Genomic DNA, 22,516 nt, shown 5'->3' with positions numbered 1-22,516 from the left:
ACTACCCTGGTGCAGTGCACCTAATGTCTTTGATGCACTGAGTATTTTTCTGTGTGACTGGCTGCTTAGAGCTTTATCCTACTCTGCCATACACATGATAACAGTATATTAATTTAAAAATCTTACAGATTTCACTTTAAATTACAGAAATCTGTTGCCTTGGCATCCTAGAGTCCTGTCAGTTGTGGTCTTGCAGTAGTTACATGATTGAAATAAAGCCATGTTTGCAGCTGAAAGGCAGTCTTCTTGATAAACAGGCTTGATGTCATGCTTGGTGTCATGTTACAGTTTTTTTCATTCGCTTTTTCCAGTATAATGAAACTGGGATCCACTTTGTCGTCATCTTCACCTCCAAACCACAGCAGAAGTTTTCTTTTGCAAATGTGTTCATACCTTTTCATTGGATTCACACATTTTTCAGGCTCTTTTGCACAACACTTCTCACATGTGTCATTTACATGGCCCTGACTCCATTGACTTCACTGTGGTAGTCAAAAGCAAAACATCTGCTCACAGCTGATAGAAATGACCTGTATCACTATGAAATCACTAGTGCACCTGCATCACTGCCCTTTTCACAAATCACCATTCACCAATCAATCAGGATGCACCTACAAAAAAGGGGCCTATAAATTGTATTCTGTATTTTTTTTTCTCAACTCCTTTGAGTTTTTCTGTGTAATACTGTATGTGACTTACCGTATTTCAGTTTTTCCCATCAATACAGTATAATTTCACTTCAAAGTCTTTCTGAGTTTGGATGCAATTCTTTATTGTAAGTTCACATTTGAATGTGTAGCTCACAGGAGAACCTTGTTCAAACTGATGTCTGTATTTTGTATTCTGCTGTCAGCTGTGTTACAGTACAGTAGAGCTGATTGAAGGAATCTACTCATTTGGGCAGAAGTTGAGTTGTTTGAGGGAAATATTGGATTTTGCTACTTGCTTTACAATATGTAACTATGTAAATTGTCAAAAATATGACTGCAATACACACAGAAAAAAGTAAGGTTGAACCTGCTCAGACTAAAAAAGGTGTGTTGCATTTTGGTGTTGAGTATGAAGTGAGTGAGTGGCTGGATTATGTCGCTTGACTGCGAGTTGTACTGGGCGGTGACAAAATGTGCTTTTGCTGCATGTTTGAAATGTTTTGTCATGGTAAGAGCCTTTTGCAAACAAAATGTGTTATTTTGGGAAATGCACCTCTCATTAGGCCTATGGATTAACTGTTTTGATACCAGCATTTCTGAGTTGACAAAGGAGGTAAAGCGATTGAAAAAAACTGTAACACCATATGTCTTTATTGGTTTGACGTCTTTCTTGACCAAATTAGACTGATAGAAAGAGTTTTGTTATGCCGCCGTGCTAAACCCGGCTCTTTGTTAAGCCAAAATATCTAAGGCTTCACAAGCCCATACTCTAGTGCCTCTCCCTACATTGCAGTAAACCTGAAAGGGTTAATCTAGACTTCCCTGGGTAAGTGTGAGCTTCCCTACCTGGGTGAATGTGTGGTTGACTCACCGCCAGGCCACAGTTCACACTACCAGTGACCAGCTCACTTGGACTTGTGAACCCTGCAGATACCCCTCGGCGTAGCTCCAATGGTCAGCCCCTTCTGCAATGTGAATGTTAAGTGTAAAAAGGTGTAGATGTTGACAATTCATTGTGGTGTGGGAAATCACACTCCATTTGTCACTTTTGTTTGTTTTGTCTCTAAAATCTGTTGCCTTTGGCATTTTCCTTGTACATCCAACACATGTCCAACTCAAAATAAATAAATAAATAAATAAATAAACCACCACAGATGTGCCCAGTGGTGATTAATGGGTCTGTGCCATGCCTCCAAAAAAAAAAAAAATTATAATAAACTAATAATAAGAAGAAGAATGAACTAAATAAGTAAATAGACAGCTAAACCTTCACGATAATAGTGCTGCTGTCCTTTTCTAGAGCAAAGAATTGTAACATCCTAGGTCTGCTAATTGATAGCTGAAGCACTGCCTGTCTAGAATAATTGTAGCCATTAGCGTTTGTTGATGGTTTAAATGCTACATGAGTAATTACCCATACAAACCAAATAATCTACCTGTAGAAGGAACTGTGTTAAATTAAAGTCATTCGTTGATATGAAAATGATACCGTTTCACATAAACTTTCAAATGGCTTTATTTAAGAGAAGAGCAAGAACAAGCGAAAGGAAGAGGGGACATAAAGCAACAAAATTTCCTTTTGATGCCTGCTTGAACTCACTATTTTTCCAATTTACCTCCCTTCCTTTCTCCTTCGTGCTCTCCCCTGTCCCCCTCCCTCCTTTCTCCCCTTCCCATTCCATAATTGAATTGCTCCTTTGGTCCCTTAATGTGGTGGAAAATAACAAATTGCATGAAAATTTTCCACTGGACACACTTCCATTTCCACTTCAGTATCTTACCTCTCTCTCTGTCTCACTGTATCTCTGTCAATTGCTGTATCTCCCCTGCTTCTTGCTCTCGCCCACTCTCTCTCAGTTTTTCCTGCCTTCTTGTCAGGTAGTATTAGGGATTGTTGATCCCAGTTCAAAGGGAAAATGGTAATCCTGGTATTTCTCTTCTCTAGACCTTCAGCTCACCTTAACTGTTTAAAGGGAAAATAAAGCCAAATCATGAATAGGCTTTCTGTGTTTAAAATTCCAGCACAGTTTTGGAAATTGATTTGGTTCATGGTCATTTCCATTTTGGTGTATTTCTGAAGCGGTAAGCCAGGCATTCTCTCAGTGTTATTCAAGGTCATCTAGGTGGGTGAGGCCAAGACCTTACTTTCAATTCATGAGTTACTATTTATCTGTTTACTTATTTATTATCATTATTTGAGGGCAGCGTTGCAGATCAGTGGTTAACACTGTCACGTCTCAACAGGAGAGTTGAGAGTTTGAATCTCAGCCCTGGCCCTTTCTGTGTAGAGTAGTGTGATTGTGTTTGTATCTTAGCCCTGTGACGTCTTCAGGGTGTTTACCTGCCTTCCACCCAGCGCGTGTTCAGATGCTCTGACCCACAACGACATTGATTAGAGTATCAAAATTAGATGAATAGATTATGTATTTTTTCTTCTTTGAAAACTGCACACTCCAAACATTATAGCAAAAGAATGATCATGATGTTTTGGGTTTGAGTGTGTACATATCCATAATGTATTTGGTGATCTGTCTTCATTTATTAACGTTGTAAATAATAATACAAAGAATTTTGCTAAGCTCATTAGTATGATTACTTTCAATTACCTCTTAGCAGCATGTTTAAACAATATATCTTTATTCATACACATTATTTGCTTGCAAAAGACTTAACTAGTGGTTGTTGCAAAAACTGGCCAGAGGCTACCTGTTCTACTACCACCTTATTATGCATGAACTTTGCAGTAAAATCAGGTGAATTCTGCTTAATGTTTAATGTTATCACAGAATTGCATGGGGTACAAGAGGGACACACAAGTGGCAGAGGGAGTCAGGGAACAAGGGGTTGCTTTAATTGCATTGCATTTTCTGGTAATATTATTCATTGTCAAAGTGGAGTGGGATAGAATTGCATTATGAAGACAGCACTTTAGGGCCTACTGTGGGCCTATGAATATTCATTGCTCATTCTGCCAAAAGCAATTTGTTGTAGTTTTGCTTAAAATTGTTGATGTTTTTTTTTTTTTTACACCTCTGTGGGCTATAGGTAGACCTATAACTAACCCCCAGGATAGGCCAAAACATTTTACTTTTAATACACTAAATTACAGTGTGTTTCAACTGCCCTACTTTTATGCAATGTTGAGGGTATATTTGATCGAGCCTGTAGCAACATAAACCATTATTTTCACAGTCTGGCTTGCAGTCAGATATATTTGTTGTTTGCTGCAATAACAGCCCAAATTCCTGGCAGATCTACCAGGTAAATTTCAGGCTTCTCTCATCCATCCTTAACGTGTAACTGTGCTCCAAATTTGCTGCCTTTTTCCAGTCACATTGCTCAGGCAACAAAGGTAAAAAAAAAAAAAAAAAAAAAAAAAAAATCCTGCAACTTTTTTAAAGTAGAAAAGACATTAACTCTGAGGCTGTGTTTAATGACTCTCCCAAATGACAAAGAGACTTACTCTGCCTCACACGCACAAGGGAGGGAGACAAGCAGCAGGAGGAGGGGGGAGGAGGAGGAAGACGAGAAGGACAAGGAGGAGGAGGGGCAGGAAGAGAACGCTCACCAAACTGCAGTGAAGTGCAACACAGATGCCTGCAGTGGAACCCCAAAATATGCCATGTTACTGTAATTTTATAGTCCGTCAACATATTTAAACCATACGCAACTAATCATCCTAATTCCTTCTGTTCCTCTCGCAGTAAACAAATACTTACACAGTTTTTTTTGTATTGTAATTAACTCTGCTCAGACTCCATTTTCACCTGGTATTAAAATGTAGTCTGAATATTTTATCTGGATAAACAAACATGCATTGTATTACAAGCTGTAAATGAGCACAGCATGCATTGCTGGGATGTGATTGGACCTTCTGGCTCTCATTGGGATTGGATCTCAGCCAAAGTCACTGAGCTTTAATGCAATCCATAGTGGGTTCACATTTGTGAGAAAATACTTCCCACAAGGTCGAAGCATCATGACGCCGCATGAAGTTTGCTGTCAACTCAACTTCACCAAAGCCCTCCTGTATGATCCTTCATCATCCCACCAGTCACCTCTCTTTTAGTTCATCCATAGTGAAAGAGTCACGGTGGTACAGCAACTGCAAACACTATACTGTGGCTAAAACAACCTGTCACTTTCTTTTTGCTCTTGCAAAAGAGCTGTAAAAAACAGCCGTTTCTGCCTCAAGTGAAAAGTTAAATTGATGTGGTACTGTACAGTATCACATTTAATGACCCTGCACCTGCAATATGTGTTTTTGTTGACTGTCACCTTCTTACCAACTTCCGTTAAATCCAAAAAGTATGGATTGGATTGCTAATTATCCAAATGAAATATTTTATATGTTATAGATTACTCTTTAATGGCAAGTGCAAATTGAACTTTAATGCAGTTACTGTACATGTACTCCTCCATTACTGCCCAACCCTTGTGGGTTGTGTGTATGTGTAGGACCACAGTATCCAGGTTTAGGGATTCTCTGCTCATCTATTTCTGTCTGCCAGCGAGCAGCTGCTTCTGTCTGAACCCATCACTCAAAGACAGACAGACAGAGAGAGAGGGAAGGGGGGAGAATAAGAGAGAGCAGAAGAAGGAAAGGGAAAATGAGGAAAATAGAGTAGAGCCACTGAAGAGGGAAAGGAACTTTGTGTGTGTGTGTGTGTGTGTGTGTGTGTGTGTGTGTGTGTGTGTGTGTGCAACCATGTGCCTGTGTCTGCGTGTGCATGTTCAACCTGTGTGACTTGTGCTGATGATGATTAATTCCATGGATGTGTATCCTTGAAAGGTGCAACGCCTCTCGTCTAAATCTGATCTCCTACTTTCTGTCTCTCTCTCTTTCTCTCTCTCCGCCTGTCTTTCTTTCTCTTCTCCTTCTGACTACCTGTCTCTACCTACCTATAACCTATATCATTTCAGATATCATTATTTTCCCATTACAGTCTGAACCAACTCACTCCCACCTGCCAGTTTGTGTGTGTGTGTCCGTGCGCACACACCCTCTGTCTGAAGTCGTTAGCTATTCTAAAGACAGAGACCTCTTTTAATTATCCACTAATCACACTTTTAATTACCTGCCACACACACATCCATCACTGACCAGACTGTACACACGCACTCACAGACATACACACACAGTGCTCCAGCCAAAAAAATATCTTGAGGAGCCATTGGCATCTAGAACCAAAATATTTGGGAGATAAATAAAATTATTAGGACCTAAAATCAACTTTCATGTCAAACATAAAAGAAATAAATATATATTATACGTCACATTGCACGCTAACTGCCTCACACTAGCTTTTCTCTCCCCTGTCTGTGGTGTCTGTTGTTGTCTGCTCTGCCTCCCATTTTCTGCTATATCTTCTGCATTATCTGGTACTTAACAATAACAGTCGTATACATAAAAAACAGAAATATAAATAGTTTATGAAAAAAAAAGCCTGATTTTTTTTGTTTCAATGGAGTGAGTTCCAAAAACTGCTGAAAATACTTAATTCAATGTGTTAATAAAGCTAACACAGTTGAAATTATACTACCATTATGTTACATTAGATTAATATATTCCATTCGTTTGCAGTATCCACTCTGTGGCCGCTTTATTAGGTGCACCTGCATAGTCTAATACAATCCAATACAAATGCTCTGCCATAAAGTTTACTTTTACGATGCCTGTAGTGCTCATGGTTTCTTTTTGCCACAAAAATAGAGGCGTTAATTCAATTCTATGTTTAGCATTGAGCTCATGGTAAGTGGTGCTCTTGTACTGCATTTTACTGAGAGCTGTTACTACTATTCTGTCCCCTTCATGTATATACAAAAAATTAGAAACACTTCTCAACATAATGTAGTCCAGTACAAGACCTCTGCAAACTACAACCTCAACTACAACCTGTGTGTGTGAATCTTTGTGATTGGGTAAAAAAGTATTAAGGGTGAAAGAAGGGAGAGAGACTGTTGGAAGGCTGGAGGAGTTTCAGGGAGAAACTACCCAGCACAGCGAGGAGTGACTGATGAAGGTTTGGTTGTGACACTGTCTGTTAGAGGTTGGCAGGTGATTACTGCTGGAGGGAGCAGAGGAAGGAAAAAATGAGTGAAAGAAAGAGAGAAATACAACATTCTTACGCTCACACACAAACACATACCTCTTGAGAAAATGCGCACTTCCATTTTTGAAAGTCCTTCTCCACACTGTAGGTATCTGTAGATTAGCTAAGCCCACCATCCCTACTACAGCTGGACCAGATGGACAGAGTTTAATTAACTGGTTAATATCAGGGCCACGGGACAGCAGCAGAGAGCTGGATCAATAAGCAGAAGGTCACGGGTTCCCTCCATCACAACAACAAATACAGGCCAACAAATACAGGAGTGAACTTTAGTACTCCCTGATCCTGGAGAAACGCACTTTCTCAGCTTCTGTGCTCTGACCTCTCTGCTCATGTATTCACATGGGAATTGTCAGAGTGTGTTTATGGCTTAGGGGCTTATGGCAAGAAATGAAATGCATCTGCGGTGTTTAAGATGGTAACGTGATGTCCTCCGCTTCAGCCGCCTGGCAGTCCATGCTTATCATTGTAGCCCCCCCGCAATCTCTTAGGTTTGCATGGTTAATCTTGCCACAGGTTTCCCATCCTGCATTATGCCCATGGGTCAGCAGATAATTAGAGTGCACCATAACCAATATGCATTCATTCACTTGTGCAAACACATTTATACATGCTGTACACAGGCATGAGTGCACGCATACACACCCACAGGCACAGAGACAGTACACACCCTGGCGTAAATTCACTAACATGAGTCTCAGGCGATTATAAAAGAAACAACTCACATTTAAGATCTATTGTTCAAGTTGGTGTGTGTGTGTGTGTGTGTGTGTGTGTGTGTGTGTGTGTGTGTGTGTGTGTGTGTGTGTGTTGTGTGCGTGCATGCTTGTGCATGTGTGTGCATGCATTTGTCTCTGTCACAGAGTGATGTAGATAAAATGTTTTCTGGTTTAGGGGTAATCAATTGTTTGCACTCTATTGATCTCCCATTGCCATGGTGACAGGTGTATGAGTAAAAAACTCTTGTTTCACAGATGTAATTGTGTGCATGCGCACGTACTTGTGTGTGTGTCTGTGTGTTAATGTCTCTCCCCAAAGATAACTAGCACTAGTATTGACCTTTATATTTTTCAGTAACACTATATAAAGAGCACATATTGGTTTGTATGTTTCTGTGATCCTGTGTGCCAGTATACACAGATAAACACCATGCATGATGTTGATGTGGTAGTATCCATCAAGGGGAGGCTAGCAAACACAATGAGACGACATAGCAACAGCAACAATGGCAGAAAGAAATATGAAACTAAAAACCAGCTCAGCTAACCATGCTGCAGACCCGCTCCAACATGGTGAACATCTGCATTGCCTTCTTTATTGCACATTGCCTGCATTCGCCATCTGCTTCCTCAGCGCCTGTAGCAGCTTTATGGATGGCGGATACCTCAGCCTCAGGCTAGATGTTTCGAAGTAGACAGCTCGTCAAGATGAGCGACAAGTATCGGGGTGTGAACTTGACAAATGGAGGGGGAGTAGGGCGGGACCAGCCCTACTAAAGTTGCATATTACAGCTTTAAGTGTGTGCAAGGGTGGCTTGGCTTTGCTTAAGGGTGATTTTACAGTTGTTGAAATGAAAACCCAGTTTAAGCAGTTGTAGTCTCACCTGCTTCTGAGTGGTTAGTTTAACTTGTCGTCCACCAGATTGCAATGTTTTGTGCATCAGGACAACCTGGAAAGTGTACTAAGTTGACATCCATATCCTGTCCAGTGATTTGGCTTCATTGCACTGATCTATGTGACAAACCTCACCCAGTCAAGCACTTGCAGTGCAGTATGCAGGCTAAAACAAACTATAAAAAGCATGATCAAATACTCTGTTATGCCCACGCCTGCAGACAGATACACACAGTGAATTCCCAGTTGTAAATGTACGTGAACCACAGGTCTGATGTCACACTCTTCACTCTGGGTTCAAATGGTCAGATAAACAGGAATTATTAAATGAGGGCTTTGCCTCAAATGGGAAGAAGATCGCAACCTCTCTATTTATTCAGAAAATGCTTTCAATCAAGCAGCTGGGAGACACAGAGGTGGAGAATAAGGTGTGTGACAGAGAGAGAGAAAGAGAGTGGGAATGAGAGAGAGGGACAGAAAGACAGAGAGAGAAGTCACCGCCAGTTGTGTGGTTAATTGGAAGCAGACATAATTACTGCTAATTAGGATAATAGCCATTCGTCTAGAGATCCATCCACCTAATGGGACTGTAACGCTCACTCACACACACACATGCACACACGCACAGTTCACACAAAAAGAAGTTTGTACATCCATCCTCCATGTTAGAAGTGTGGTCATGTAGTTTTAATGCATTACCTGCAATGACAAATTTTCAGTGCCATGAAAAACCAAAATGTTTTTCTCTCTCTCTGTGTGTGTGTGTGTGTGTGTGTGTGTGCGTGTGTACATGCTTGCTCAGACGAAAATGAGCGATTTGTGAGGCAGAAGCAGAGGGGAAGTGACTCATGGACCTCCCATAGCTGAACAAATATGGAATGGAGAGAAGCGTCCTCCTGTATTTACACAGCAGCGTGCCTCATCCCTCTGCCCTCTTCTCTCTTCCTGCCTCCATCTCACACTTTGCCCTGACTGGCTCTCCTTTCTTGTGCCGTTGGTTTTCCACATCTCTCGGCCCGTCCCTCAGGCCATGCCAAGGGACATTAAACAAACGTACTCCATCTAGTCGCTCTCTCTCAGTCACACACACCACAATTACTTTTGGATTGTGGGCCCTGGGCTGTGCGTGCACATGCATATGTGTGTGTGTGTGTGTGTGTGTGTGTGTGTGTGTGTGTGTGTGTGTGTGTTTTGTGGGAAACTTGTTGGCAGTGGCAGCTGGCCAAGCCTCTGACCGACCATGGAAGAAGTCTCTCTCTCTCCATCTCTCTCTCTCTTTCTCTCTCTCTCTCTCTCCGTCACTTGCTCTCTCACTCTCTCTGTCTGTTTGACCGTTTCAAGGAACTGTAAAGGTGATTGAGGAAGCGAGCCTGTGATTTAGCCACGACATTAATTACAACTCACAGAGCTACTGAGTGTGTAGGGCAGAAGGTAGGGGAATGTTTTTGGAGTCAGTGAAAAGACCGTTAAAACTCTCTCACAAACACATTACTGTTCATTACTCTACCATCTTTCTCTGGCTTCCTCATTCTCTCTCTCTCTTTCTCTGCCTGTCTCACAGTCAAACATACAGGGCTTTATGTTTCTATGAGTGGAAATAAGGTTGATCAAGCAGACTGAAAACACTGAGTGTTGTCATGCTTTATCCCACCTACTCTTTGCACTGCATGAATACTTAAAATTGTAAGTGACTATTTTCCAGACCATATCGTACTTTCTTTTAAAATAGCAGATTTTTGATTCTTTGCTCAATTTTACATTTTTTAAAAAATTGCACACTTCCTCTGCTGCTCCAGCTAACATTCATGCCTCATTTTAGAGTTCATGGATGATTGGATTAAGTCAGTAAAGTGATCTTTTCTTCAGATACTATTAATTTATTTATTTATTTATTGGCTGAGTCATGCATTCTGTTGCATTTCTAACCGTGCACTCATTCAGGCAGCAACTTTGCTGCATGTTGCCAAGTGTCGTAGCAGCTGTCTTAAGCTCCCTCTCTAGCCAAACATGTGGGAGCTGCAACTGGACTTTGAGGAGCTGAAGTAGGTGAAAGTTTTTTACAGCAGAAGAACATCTGATTGACAGTTACTAGTCGCCAGCCTCTTCCCTGCCCTCTGTCACTCCATGTCTCCAGGCTGTATTTGAAATGAATGACCAGTGGACGCTTAAAACAAGTAACTTCAGTAGAGAGGAATTGTGCATTCACATTCTATTGGATAAATTAGAAAAAACTCATGCCAACAAAAAAGAAACTAAATTCATATCATCCTCTTCACAATGTCCACATCTGCTCATGGCTGAGAATAGAGTGCTGTTTTGCGGCCAACTCTGAAGTCTCAAATGTCAGAGCTTTCCACCAGTGTGTGAACGCACCTGAAGACATGTAGCCGTTTCAAATCAGTGTCAGCTTCGAGCTGCCTTACCACACAACGATACAGAAACTTTGACAAAAATAAACCCCGGCAGGATGTTCACTGTGATGGATTACCTCAAGTCATACTAAGTCAAGGTTATTTATAGAGCCCTTTATCACAAGTATGTCTCATTGGACTTTACATACCACATGATATATATGCCTCATACAATGTTGCAACTTTCAAGTTTTTAAGTTGATTTGTACCGAAATGAATGAAAACAAATGGCTGCCTGGAAGGTGTGAAAAACACATTGAAATGTCTAAGAAAGTATGGTGTTTTGGTAATTATGCAAAGTATAAATTACAAAATAGGTTAAAACATATAAAATATTGATATGGTCCTTTAACACAAAATAACATCAAATTAGGTGTTTAGTTTTTAATAACATGTAAACAGAAATTTATGCTAAGTTTAACATGGATGGAGATTGGAGTGTTATGTGGGAGACTGCATACAGCATGTGGGTCTGATTGTCTGGATATGTCAGACTGCTGCTTGTAATGAATGTGAATGTTTCCCCGGTAACATGTTAATGTAGTCCGAAATGTTTTGTCCTTGATTTAGATTGAGATAGACACAATTCAGGCCTTCTAAATAGTTGATGCACATTTGTAATGCATCAGCAGCCTGCCTCCATCATTGCCTCTCATTTGGTTCAGCTCCAGTTCGCTTATTATAGAAATGTAGATTTTTTTTTTTTTTTTTTTTTTTTTTTTTTTTTTTGTGGAGTTGTGTTTTTTCTTAGGTTTAAAATAAGATAAAAAGGCAACATAATCTTCACATGTTAGTTATTGAGACATTTTAATACACTATAATGCATGGCTGTTGCAGCAGTTATGGCACAAATATACCATCCTGCTACACTGTTACCACCTTAAGTGCTTCCAAAAACTTTTGTCATATATAGCCATCAAATATTAGTGCTCACAGCACTGTGAATAAAGAATAAATACTTGATGAAGTTGAAAGATATGTTTCCTGCTGTGAACATTAATATTGTGATTAAGACAACAAGTCAATTGATGACAATTGAGCAGTGAAAATGGCAGTATTAATGTCATACAGAGCTGCCATAGTAGGAGACACATCGTGACCTCCATGACTAAAATTGTGTGCACAACACCCTTTTCTGTTCTCTCTAGACTGGGGTGGGGCAGGGGGCTTGCAGTGGAACTGTCTTTTGAGTTTTGCAGTGATGACATGAGAAAAAAAAAACAAAACAAAACAAAAAAACAACTCACTATCAATGGTGAGGCACAAACAGGCACCCAAGTTGTGTGCAAATGTGACCAGACAGAATATAGGCTGCTTTCTTTACTATTTCAGTTATCAGTAAGTTAAAAATATGTTGTTTTTGTATTGTTTTATTGATGTTAAGAGGCTTGTTGACTGAGCACGGAAATAAAAGTATGTTTAGTAAACATGCTGTAAAACAAGTCCTGAACCCCAGGCTGTGCTAACAATAGCTTCATTTAAACCTAGCATGGCAAATTGCTAAAGGAGTCCCTGTCAAGCTCCTGGCAATAGACTGTCAGAGCTACTGGCATTGATCCAATTCTTAGTCTTAACTCAGTTGTACTACTTAATCCTCATATTTAAAAAAAAAAAAAAAAAAAAAAAGCATCTCAAATTCTCACAAGTGTGTATAAACATTGTACAAACTAAGTTCTGTTTACATGTCTTGCTTTGTATGTGTCTGACTATCAGACAGTATTAGCTTCTGCTTGCCACAAAGACCAAGACACAAGACCACAAACTGTGTCATCAGTCACCCTCAGTTGCACTATAGCCATTGGGGTCAGGCAGTCAGCCATCATCCACTGAGAGGAGGTTTAATTGAAAGATACTCTACTACCTGATTCACCTTCACTTTTTGTCATGCTGCACCTGAGCCAGTGGCTCAAACAAGTGACTTGAGTTTAAAAAAATCATAAATGAAGCAACCCACAGGCTGTGATATTCAATTAAAAAGACTGATAATTCATCTCAATTATAAGACTTAGAAATGGTAAGCACAGTCTACACTCTGTAGCCTCTTATACTGCTGGTTTGCTGTAGTTTGCTGCTGTATTGTTTATTTCATTTACATGTGTGCATATTAAAAAAGCCCAAAATAAAACCCTAAGATATACTTACTACATTGATGAAAAGGGTTGATGAACAGGATGAGCAGGGTTTACGCAAGATGATGGAGGTGCTTGAGGTGCTTGAATTTCTCACAAGAAAAACAATTAACATTTAAAAATGAATTGTGGGGACAACAGCAGCAATCTGCTGCAAATGCACAAATGTGGGTGAGTGCTGGATTCCCAGTTTTTTCACTCAAGGTTGCTAAACACTGTGTCATGTCACTGGCTCGCTCTGATTTGTTCATTTGCCAATGTTGCCATCATCTTTCACATTACTAATAGGAACAGGAAACTGTGAAAGGTTCACATTTCAAAGTCTGTGAGACTGTCAATTAATTAATGTATTGGTTAAGTGATATAAAGTTTCTTGCTTTGATTTTTTAAAAAGCGGATTAGTAGAAAAAAAAAAGGAAAAAAGACACTTACCACTGAAAAATGTATATCCTGAGTTTGATATATATATATCTATCTATATCTATATCTATCTATCTATATATCTATATCTATCTATCTATCTATCTATATAGATAGATAGATAGATAGATAGATAGATAGAGATAGATAGAGATATATGTGTGTGTGTGTGTATACACACACACACACACACACACACTATATATATGTATATAAATATTAAATATAAAAAATATTAATCTATAGGCTACCTTGTAAAAAATGTATATGAGATTTGTATTTCACATGTATTTACATATGACATCCTCAGGTATATATACTGTATTTTCATGTCATACAGTACCACATAGACATGAAAGTATGCTAATCTTCGGTTTATCAAATACATGTTAATTTTTCTTTACCCTGGGGTATCTTAAAAAGTCCTGGAAAAACACATTTAGGGGCGGCGTGGCTCAGGAGGTAGAGCGGTTCTCCGGTAACTGGAGGGTTCCCGGTTCAATCCCCGGCTCCTCCAGAGTGTGTTGAAGTGTCCTTGAGCAAGATACTGAACCCCTCACCGCTCCTGATGGACAGCTAGGCACCTTGCATGGCAGCCTCTGCCATCAGTGTGTGAATGGGTGAATGTGAGGCAAAAACATTGTAAAGCGCTTTGAGTGGTCATTAGACCAGAAAAGCGCTATAGAAATGCAGTCCATTTACCATTTAGGTGCTTGAAAAAGTCCTTCAACATTTTCGATTTTCAATGTCTGTGTGAACCAAGATCAGTTCATCAGTCATGTTCTTTTTAAACATTAGGTTTTATGCACAGAATATGTGCTTTCCAGAGGAAACAAAAAACTGAACACAAAACAGCCATTGCTGGATTGACAGGCAATGTTTGCGGAGAGTAATGCTGAAAACATGTCAAAATAAATTAAAAATGGTGTAAAATGGTGATAACTTTATTGTAACAAAATCCTCACTTTGGGACTTTACACTTTACACATTTTTCTACATATATACTGATACAACTGATTTTCCTATAGCTCTACAGTACATTGAGATACACACACACACACACACACACACACATGTACACAGAGAGCGAGTAGCACACACATACACAAGAGCATTCAGCAGGTAGGAAAGTGTGTACATGTACTATCCATCACACAGAGAGTGCATTCATGTGCTCACTGAAATATATGCCAAGGCAAACAAGCGGGTAAAATGACTGCAAGGAACTCTTAACGCTGCAAACTGTGCATGCTCTTGTGAAGTGTGTGTGTCTATGTGTGTGTATACATGCCCCTGTATGTGTGGGTGGCTGGCACTCAATTTTGGAGAGGAAGCTGCCAAAAAGCCTGCCGTCTGGCCTTGGTGTACCGCAGAGTATCTCCCCCAAACCCCCCACCCACCACCCACAGCTTCTGTGTTGTAGTAGCAGTGTGATTTAAGGAGGTGGCACACTGCCTATCAGAGATAGAGGGGAAGGGCAGGCATGGCTGAGGTGGGCACTGTTGGCAGGAGAATCAGTTCCCAGGCCTCTCTCACACACACACACGCACACACTTCCACATGAAAACACACTCACCAACTCACTCGTTCGCTCATATCCTCTGGCTGGTGACATGTGTGTGTTAATTAGTTCTTGGCGAGCTTGTGTACATGTGTGTGTCGTGTGTGTGTGTGTGTGTGTGTGTGTGTGTGTGTGTGTGTGTGTGTGTTCAGCAGTCAGTCTTGCGCTGCAGACACCCATGAGTGATTGTGAAATGAGTCTTGGGGCCAGACACTTAATGAAAGACCAATCTGGTTTGGTGCTTTGGTTCAAAGAAGTAAGGAGGGAAGAGGAGAAGACAAAACAGTTAGAGTGGGTGAGAGAGATGGATCGAATGAGAGAGAGAGAGAGAGAGAGAGAGAGAGATGGACAGACAGAAAGAGACAGAGGATACACAGAAAATTGGGTTAAAAACCAATGAAACAGATCACAGATAGAAAGAGAAAGATAGAAAGAGTTAGAATGTCAAATAGGATTGAAAGATAGAGGTAGAGACAGGTTTCTTCTGGCATAGTGGGAATGTGGAGAATCAAAAAGAAGATGCAGTGAAAAGAGAAAGGAATAGAACATAGTTGATCATTGTGTTTCCATTCCCAGGCGGTGGATAAACTATCACACACGTGTGTGTGTGTGTGTGTGTGTGTGTGTGTGTGTGTGTGTGTGTACGTGTACAATAGAGGTTTTCTTAATTAAATGCCAGAAGTTTTGTTCTGTTTAATTAAATGTGGAGCTAAAACAGTGCAGCAATTCATATATTGAATTTGGCTGTGTTGCTATCCTGAATTGTGACTCAGTGACTCAGAGAGAATGAAAGACACAAATTTAGTGGATGTTTGTGTTTCTACCTGTTTGCTTGCACACACACACACACACACACACACACACACACAGGCACACGTGTGTGTTTGTATGTGTGTTAATGTTTTTGTTCCTCTTGTTCTCCTTATGAGATAACATAATCACCCATCAGCTCCTCAGAGGGAATAAGGACATTTTATTATTTTCCAAGGTAATTGCAAATGAATTGTAGTCAAAGAATATTGGCACTATGTTCTCTAATCTCTTAGAGCTGATTTCTTATTGGCATATTTCATTTCATTCACATCAAAAGCTGCATGGGAGGACCATGCTGCTTTTGATGTGAATATTCCAAGCTCACCAGAAAGAGTTGGAGTTCTATGCAGATTTAGCTGCAAATTGAGCCTGAGAAGTCCCGATTTTCGACCAAATGAAGGCGTGAAGAAAATCACTGCAGCCACCATTTCTAATGGCAACAATGGCATGCTTCTGCTGCCATCAGCCTGTGTCATCACAACTAATTTCACATGTAAATGGTACATGTAAATTGAACATGCAAATGAGAACTATACTGCGCAACCCAACAATTTTAAGCCAGAAGATGTTAATATTTTACCCTACTTGGGCTAGCTACATTCTTCCACCCACCCACAGTGCTCCTGTGGCTTTAAATGTTAATAACTTTGTGCATTTAGATTTAGATTCTTTGGACCCTTTTAGCCTTTTTCCTCACACAGTATAGGCTAGTCCAACCATGCTGTCACTGTTTGTGTTGCATAAAGCAGATGTGATAAAATAAACTCGTCATTGCACTTTGCCTTTCTCTAACAAAAATTACTCTGCAGACCGAGGTGATGATGCAAAGTGCCTTTTGGAGAAAGTGAGAGTGAACAGGCGAAAGGTTAGCTTAAACCCTCTCTTTTCCAGTGAGTGATTCATATGGATGCACAAACACATGCCCACACAATGCAGCACACACACACACACACACACACACACACACACACACACAAATAGTGTCACTGTTAAAGTTGAGGCAGGCACTGGCTCTGGTGGATATTCTCCTGGGAAATCACACCGAATAAAATTAGACCTGAGGAACTGTGCGTGTGTGTGTGTGGATGTATGTGTGTTTGTATGTCAAACAGCCCCATTTTATTCTCTGGCTAAGGTTTTCCCTCTCTTCTCCTCTCTTATCTCCCTTGTTTTAGCATGTGTTTCTTTTCAGTTCAGTTGTCCCTCCCTTCATCTCTCGCACACACTTAACATCTTCATATATGAGTTTGCATGTCTTGTTTGTGTATATTTATATTATATTTATAGGTGCATCAATAAACACAATACAATCTTCTCTAAGCTGTGGCCACTAATAGATCAAATTGCTCTTGATGCAGCATGCACAGCTATGTACAGGCATATAGGCATATACACATGTACACACATCTCACATCCTCGCAGACACACATGCAGACTGACTCTGTAAATCAAGACCGTAATCTCAGTTCAATTTACTTTATTCCCCCTGTGGTCATATTGATTCCAATTCAGCTCTAGGGTGTGAAAGTGGAGGAGCTGTATTCACTGATTCACTGGCATGTTGAAAGCTGGAGTAGCATCAGTGAAAACATCAACCTGGGTTTCCTGCCTGCCGGCTCGTGCTACCTGACAGACAAGTTCAAACACATGAAATTTTTTCTGAGAATAGATTTCCTACTCTCCTCGACTCCCTCCTGCTATCCGCTCCCACACCTTGTCTCCCTCCAAATTCAACTTGAACGCCTCCCCGACAACCTGCAATGGCAACGCAAGGTGTGTTTGTCAGCGATTGTTTCTCACCTCAGTGTGCTCATGTGATAAACGCCGTTGGGCCTTGTGTGTTTGTGCCGGTGTGCATATCTGCGCTGTATTGATTGCTGCCGGTATGTGGGGAAATAAGGATGGGATGGATCAATGTCAAGAAGGAAGAACAGAAGACAATACACAAACGAAGCAAATGGCCCAGAGAATGAAAGAGACACAAAATGAGCCACATATCAATCCGAGACAGGGGGAGAGATTTGCTTAAGCCCTCGGAATCCTCTTTCCTTTCTGATGCTTGTATTCAATGTGTCCTTTCTATCTTATGCATTCTAAGTGATCCATGTACCAAATGTTCTCCTCTTGTCTGAGTCTGAGTCTGGGCAGCGCTTGTATCTGAGAGGGACCAACACTGCGAGGATGTGTGTTGCTCCCGGTTGATACTGTTGAGATGTATAATTGCTTTTTCTGTCTGTCTGTGTGTGTGTGTGTGTTCTGTGTTGCGTGTGCTCCACAGAACAATCACCTTGGACAATCAGCTGGTTGTCTTGGCAGCCACAGCAGCGGACGCGGGACGTTACCACGCAGAGGCGGTCAACGAGTTAACGGGAGAGAATGTGACGAGTCCCGCCATCTACCTAAGCATCTCAGGTAACGGCAACGCTCATTCTAAAAGTGTTGACGCCCCTGATCATTTTCAAAGTTTGCATTCAGCTTGCTGGAATATGACGCAAGAAGAAATGGGAACAGTTGTCAGAACACAGCAAAAGAGCGCATCCTTTTTTTAGCCTCAGGCAGTTCACCACACAGTCAAATGTGAATGTTTCTGATTATTATCATTTTCAGAATCATTTCCATTGCCACTTGCTCATTGTTTGATTTTTACTCATCCATATATAGGCTTTTGAAGAGCTTGATTAGGCCTTTGCTGGATCTCAGTCCGACTCATTTATCAATTCACAATTTATTACAACTCTAAAATGGGTTTCCCCTAAAATTAAATGTCGAGCTGTAGCTTGCATACAGAGCACCAGTCTTCGCTTTGCACTTTCTGGTGATTTTCAAACATGATCCTATATAATCAGTAAGATCTCAGATGCACTTCATTTGTTGGGATTTACAAATTAATGCCTTAGCATATTATAACTCTGAGAGCTGAACTTGTTGGTGCTTCTCAGATGGAAACAACAAAATATTGTGATGTGCAGAAACATAACTGCCAAAATGTTAGTAATTGTCTGTTGATGTCAGAAGGGCACAGGGTTTGCAAATTGGGTAAGATAGCTACTTCAGACAGTCAAGCTCATGAGTTATTTAATTAAAATCATTTTGTGTCAGTTTTTTTTTTTTGTTTGTTTGTTTGTTTTTCCAAAACCCATTTTGCCTGGCTTATGAACATATGCATGGCCAACATACAGTGTATGCAGCTATCTGGCTGTACATGGAATGTGCTGATTCCATTTTTTGTATTTTTGTTTGCAATTGGCATGCAGTCATTTTTTTCATTTTGGGAGAGGGAGGCTGCACTGACAAGAAGTGCAAACTTCAGTGATTTGTTGCCTTTCCCTTTCTGTGTCTGTCTCCTCCTTCCTCCTCCTTCTTCTCTATCGCTCCATCGCAGTATCACTCTATTGCTCTATCTTTTTCTCTCTATCTCGTCTCCTTGGAGGCCAGAGGATAGACTCTGCTGTTTAACAGTCCTTCAGCTGAAGTGTTCGCTGTGGTTAAATGAGAGAGTGAGAGAGAGAGAGAGTGAGAGAGAGAGAACGAGATCTGTCCCTTGTGGCTGTATGGAGGTTTAATTAGATTCTCTTTACGGGGTTGTATCCTTTGGCATCTATTGTCATGAATGCACATCCACACACAGACACACACACACACACACATGCACACACACACAAAATCTTGTTACAGCTGTCAGAATGGAGTGCTCCCTTGGGTGTTTTTAGGAATGGTAAGGGTATTGTTAGGCTTCACTGAACAGTCTTCCACCATAAACCCTGTGTGTGTGTGTGTGTGTGTGTGTGTGTGTGTGTGTGTGTATGTGTGTGTGTGTGTGTGTGTGTGTGTGTGTGTGTGTGTGTGTGTGTGTGTGTGTCTGTGCAGGTGTGTCAGCGGGTATGTGTTTCTGTTCATCTGTGTATTTTCTACAGTAAACCGTCCTTGCGTAAATATCCATCTCAGTAAAACAACATGTTTGATTCAGTTATTTGTTGTTACTGGGACTGGAGAAGAAAGGGAAAGAAATTGAAAATGACAGGAAAGAGTGAAAGCCTGCAAACAAGACGAAGATGTGGAAAAAGAGACTCTTCTGTTTTTTTTTTTTTTCTGCCAGGCAAAAATGACCAAAAAAAGACATGACAGTAGAAAAGAAGAAAGCAGTAGTATTTCTTTTCCTGAGCTATTTTCTAAACCAGTCCTCTGTTTTAAATGGCTCAAAGGCTCTTTCCTCTTAAATGGATTTCCTTTGTACTGGTGCCCTTTAACATGATCTGCAGAGTTCAGAGGACACACACTGATGACTATTGGTCGGTGCCAGTTCACAAAAACACAGGTGGTTGCTAATGTGAAAATTTTGGGGTGTATTATGTTCATCAGTCCTCGTTCCATGAGAAATCATATTGCTGATGCTGAATTCAAATGTCCAAGATTCAAATGTTCAAGGTTCAAATGTTATCTTTCAAGTGCCTGGTTTTGACCTTATCAGCAAGTTGAAGTAGATTTGGACTGAAAATATCTCCGTGTGTAAGAGTTTTGATAGACTTTCACTGAATGTTAAACACAGTATGAACTGAGCAGCAGACGATAGAAGGAGAAATCATGGAGATCAGTCAATAGTAGCTGGGGGAAAATTTCAGAGAAAATGCTTTCTTTTCAAGGAAATTGGATGAAATTAAGGTGGTGAGCTGTTTGCCGTGCTGCCACACACACAAACACACAAATACACAAACCTCACAGCCCGTTTCTCCTTCTCCTACCCACTTTTCCCCTCCCCGTCCCATCCCTCTCTATCTCCATTCTCTCTCTCTCTCTCTCTCCCTTCTTTTCACTTTTCCATTCCATTAGCCAGTCTCTACAGGATCTGAAGACAGAAGTTCATAGCTGTCACTCAAATTTCCCATTTCTAAAAATGTCGTCTTTCTTTTCAGAAATTCACCAGAATAAATGAGATACCTATTTTCTATTCTCCTCTTTCTTTCTTTGATTTGAACATTCGTGCTCAACAGAGAAGAACAGAGGGAGAAACAGGGTCGGTAGAGGAAGCGCCAGAGAAAAGAATTAATGAAGTGTGGTTCTGGTGCGGACGTAGGATATGACCAACAACCTGTTGTGTCAGGACCTCTGGTAAATGAAGTGCTTTGTATGTCTGTGTGCGTGCGCACACACACACACACACACACACACACACACACACACACACACACACACACACACAGACAAACTGAAGTAACAGTTGAACAGATTTGCAAAATCATTACACATATTACGTGTCACAACTCACAGAAAACCTTCTGGCTAATCCAGAAAACTGCGTCTCTGCATCACATTACGTGGTGGCCAGTAGCAGTATGCAGCCAGCTGTGCAGCCCACCTGCCTCACAAACTCACTATCCACTGTCTCCGACCACCAGGAATGAGGATTGTGGGAGTGTGGCCTAGCCTGCAGAAAATAAAAAGCATTAACTGCAACCTGTGGTCTCGCTGGAACAGCCACAATTGATAGCACCTCAACAGCTTGGTGAGAGGTCGCAGGCTGTAATCATTAAAAGTACAGCCCACCTATAAAATAAACAGCTCCCCGAGCTCTTCATCAACAGTAACGACATCTGGGGTTTTAGAAGAGATGTTTTAAAATATGTCACGGCCATTATTGCAGACAGTTTGATAGAAGTGGATTTTTTTTTTTAATCATTAAAGAGGTGTGAAGAGCAGGTAGAGCGTCCTCAAATACCAAGTCAACACGACAGACACACAATGCCACAACCACTCCAGGGAGGGTCAGAATCGGGAAGCAGGTCTGGTCTGGTTATAAAGTAATGTCTTGCTTGTTAGTATACCTGCATTAGACTCAGTGTATGCGTGTTTGTGTGTGTGTGTGTGTGTGTGTGTGTGTGTGTGTGTGTGTTTGCGGGGGAGAAAAAGTCGAAATGGCCTCAAGGTGTTTCTGTTAGTGTCAGGAGATGATGATTCCTACTCAAATTAATTAAGCTCCACGCATACCTGCTATCATCTCTTTTCCTGTCTGTTTTCTCTCTCTCTTTCACACACACACACACACTCACACACATATACATCAACCTGTCAATCAAAACAGCAGTCATTCTCCCTGTTGCCCAGGAGAGTGTGTGCGTGTCTGTGTGCTTCTCCTCACTTCACAGCGGTGGAGGTCTTTGTACATCAGACCGTTAGAGCAGCAAAATATCCCCAAAGAGGAACCGCACTGGAGGGAGACACACAAGCAGACACACACACACACACATACACACACACACAAAGAGACACACATAGAAAGATTCACCATATTGGGGCAGCATCAAAAAGCTGCGTTTTATATAACAAAACAAAGAGAGGAAAAGGCTAGAGAGCACAAAGACGCAGAGATAGAGGAAGTTAAAAGCACGTTAAATATGATCATGCATGTCTGGACCTCAGACGTTGAAGCAGCACAGGAGAGGACAGGTGAGGTAAAGTGATGGCAGAGCATTTCAGGGGAGAGAGATGGGACAGACAGTTGAGACATGAAGAGAAGAGGGCAGGAGAGGACACAACAGGTACAGACGTGCGGCAGTGACATAAACGCTTACATAACTAGCACCGAATTTGAATCTGATCTCTGCTTTCTGGCTTCCTGTCAGCTCACCTGGCTTTGTCATAGCAACTTGCTCATTTGGTACTGGTATCTGAAATGCAAAAATAGCTTTATTCATATGGAGAGATTAAGCATGTTATGACTGCAAGTTATCACAGCAGTCCATGCAAATTCATGGGAACAGTCTCCAAAAGTACATGTCAGTGTCATTTGAATGCATGATAATCAAGGAAA

General features: G+C 40.9%; 1 protein-coding gene across 1 annotated transcript in view; it reads left to right on the top strand.

Moving 5' to 3' along the window:
• Positions 1-22,516, top strand: part of LOC115365560 (protein sidekick-1) — a 251,027-nt gene that overhangs the window by 110,082 nt on the left and 118,429 nt on the right. The window contains exon 5 of the mRNA XM_030060637.1: positions 17,990-18,123. Within this exon, the coding sequence (XP_029916497.1) occupies positions 17,990-18,123 (134 nt within the window). The remainder of the gene's footprint in view (positions 1-17,989; positions 18,124-22,516) is intronic.

This window comes from Myripristis murdjan, chromosome 1 (assembly GCF_902150065.1).
Source record: "Myripristis murdjan chromosome 1, fMyrMur1.1, whole genome shotgun sequence".
NCBI classification, from domain to species: Eukaryota; Metazoa; Chordata; class Actinopteri; order Holocentriformes; family Holocentridae; genus Myripristis; species Myripristis murdjan.
Note: the sequence above shows the minus strand (reverse complement) of the source record. Positions and strands in the feature narration are given on the sequence as shown.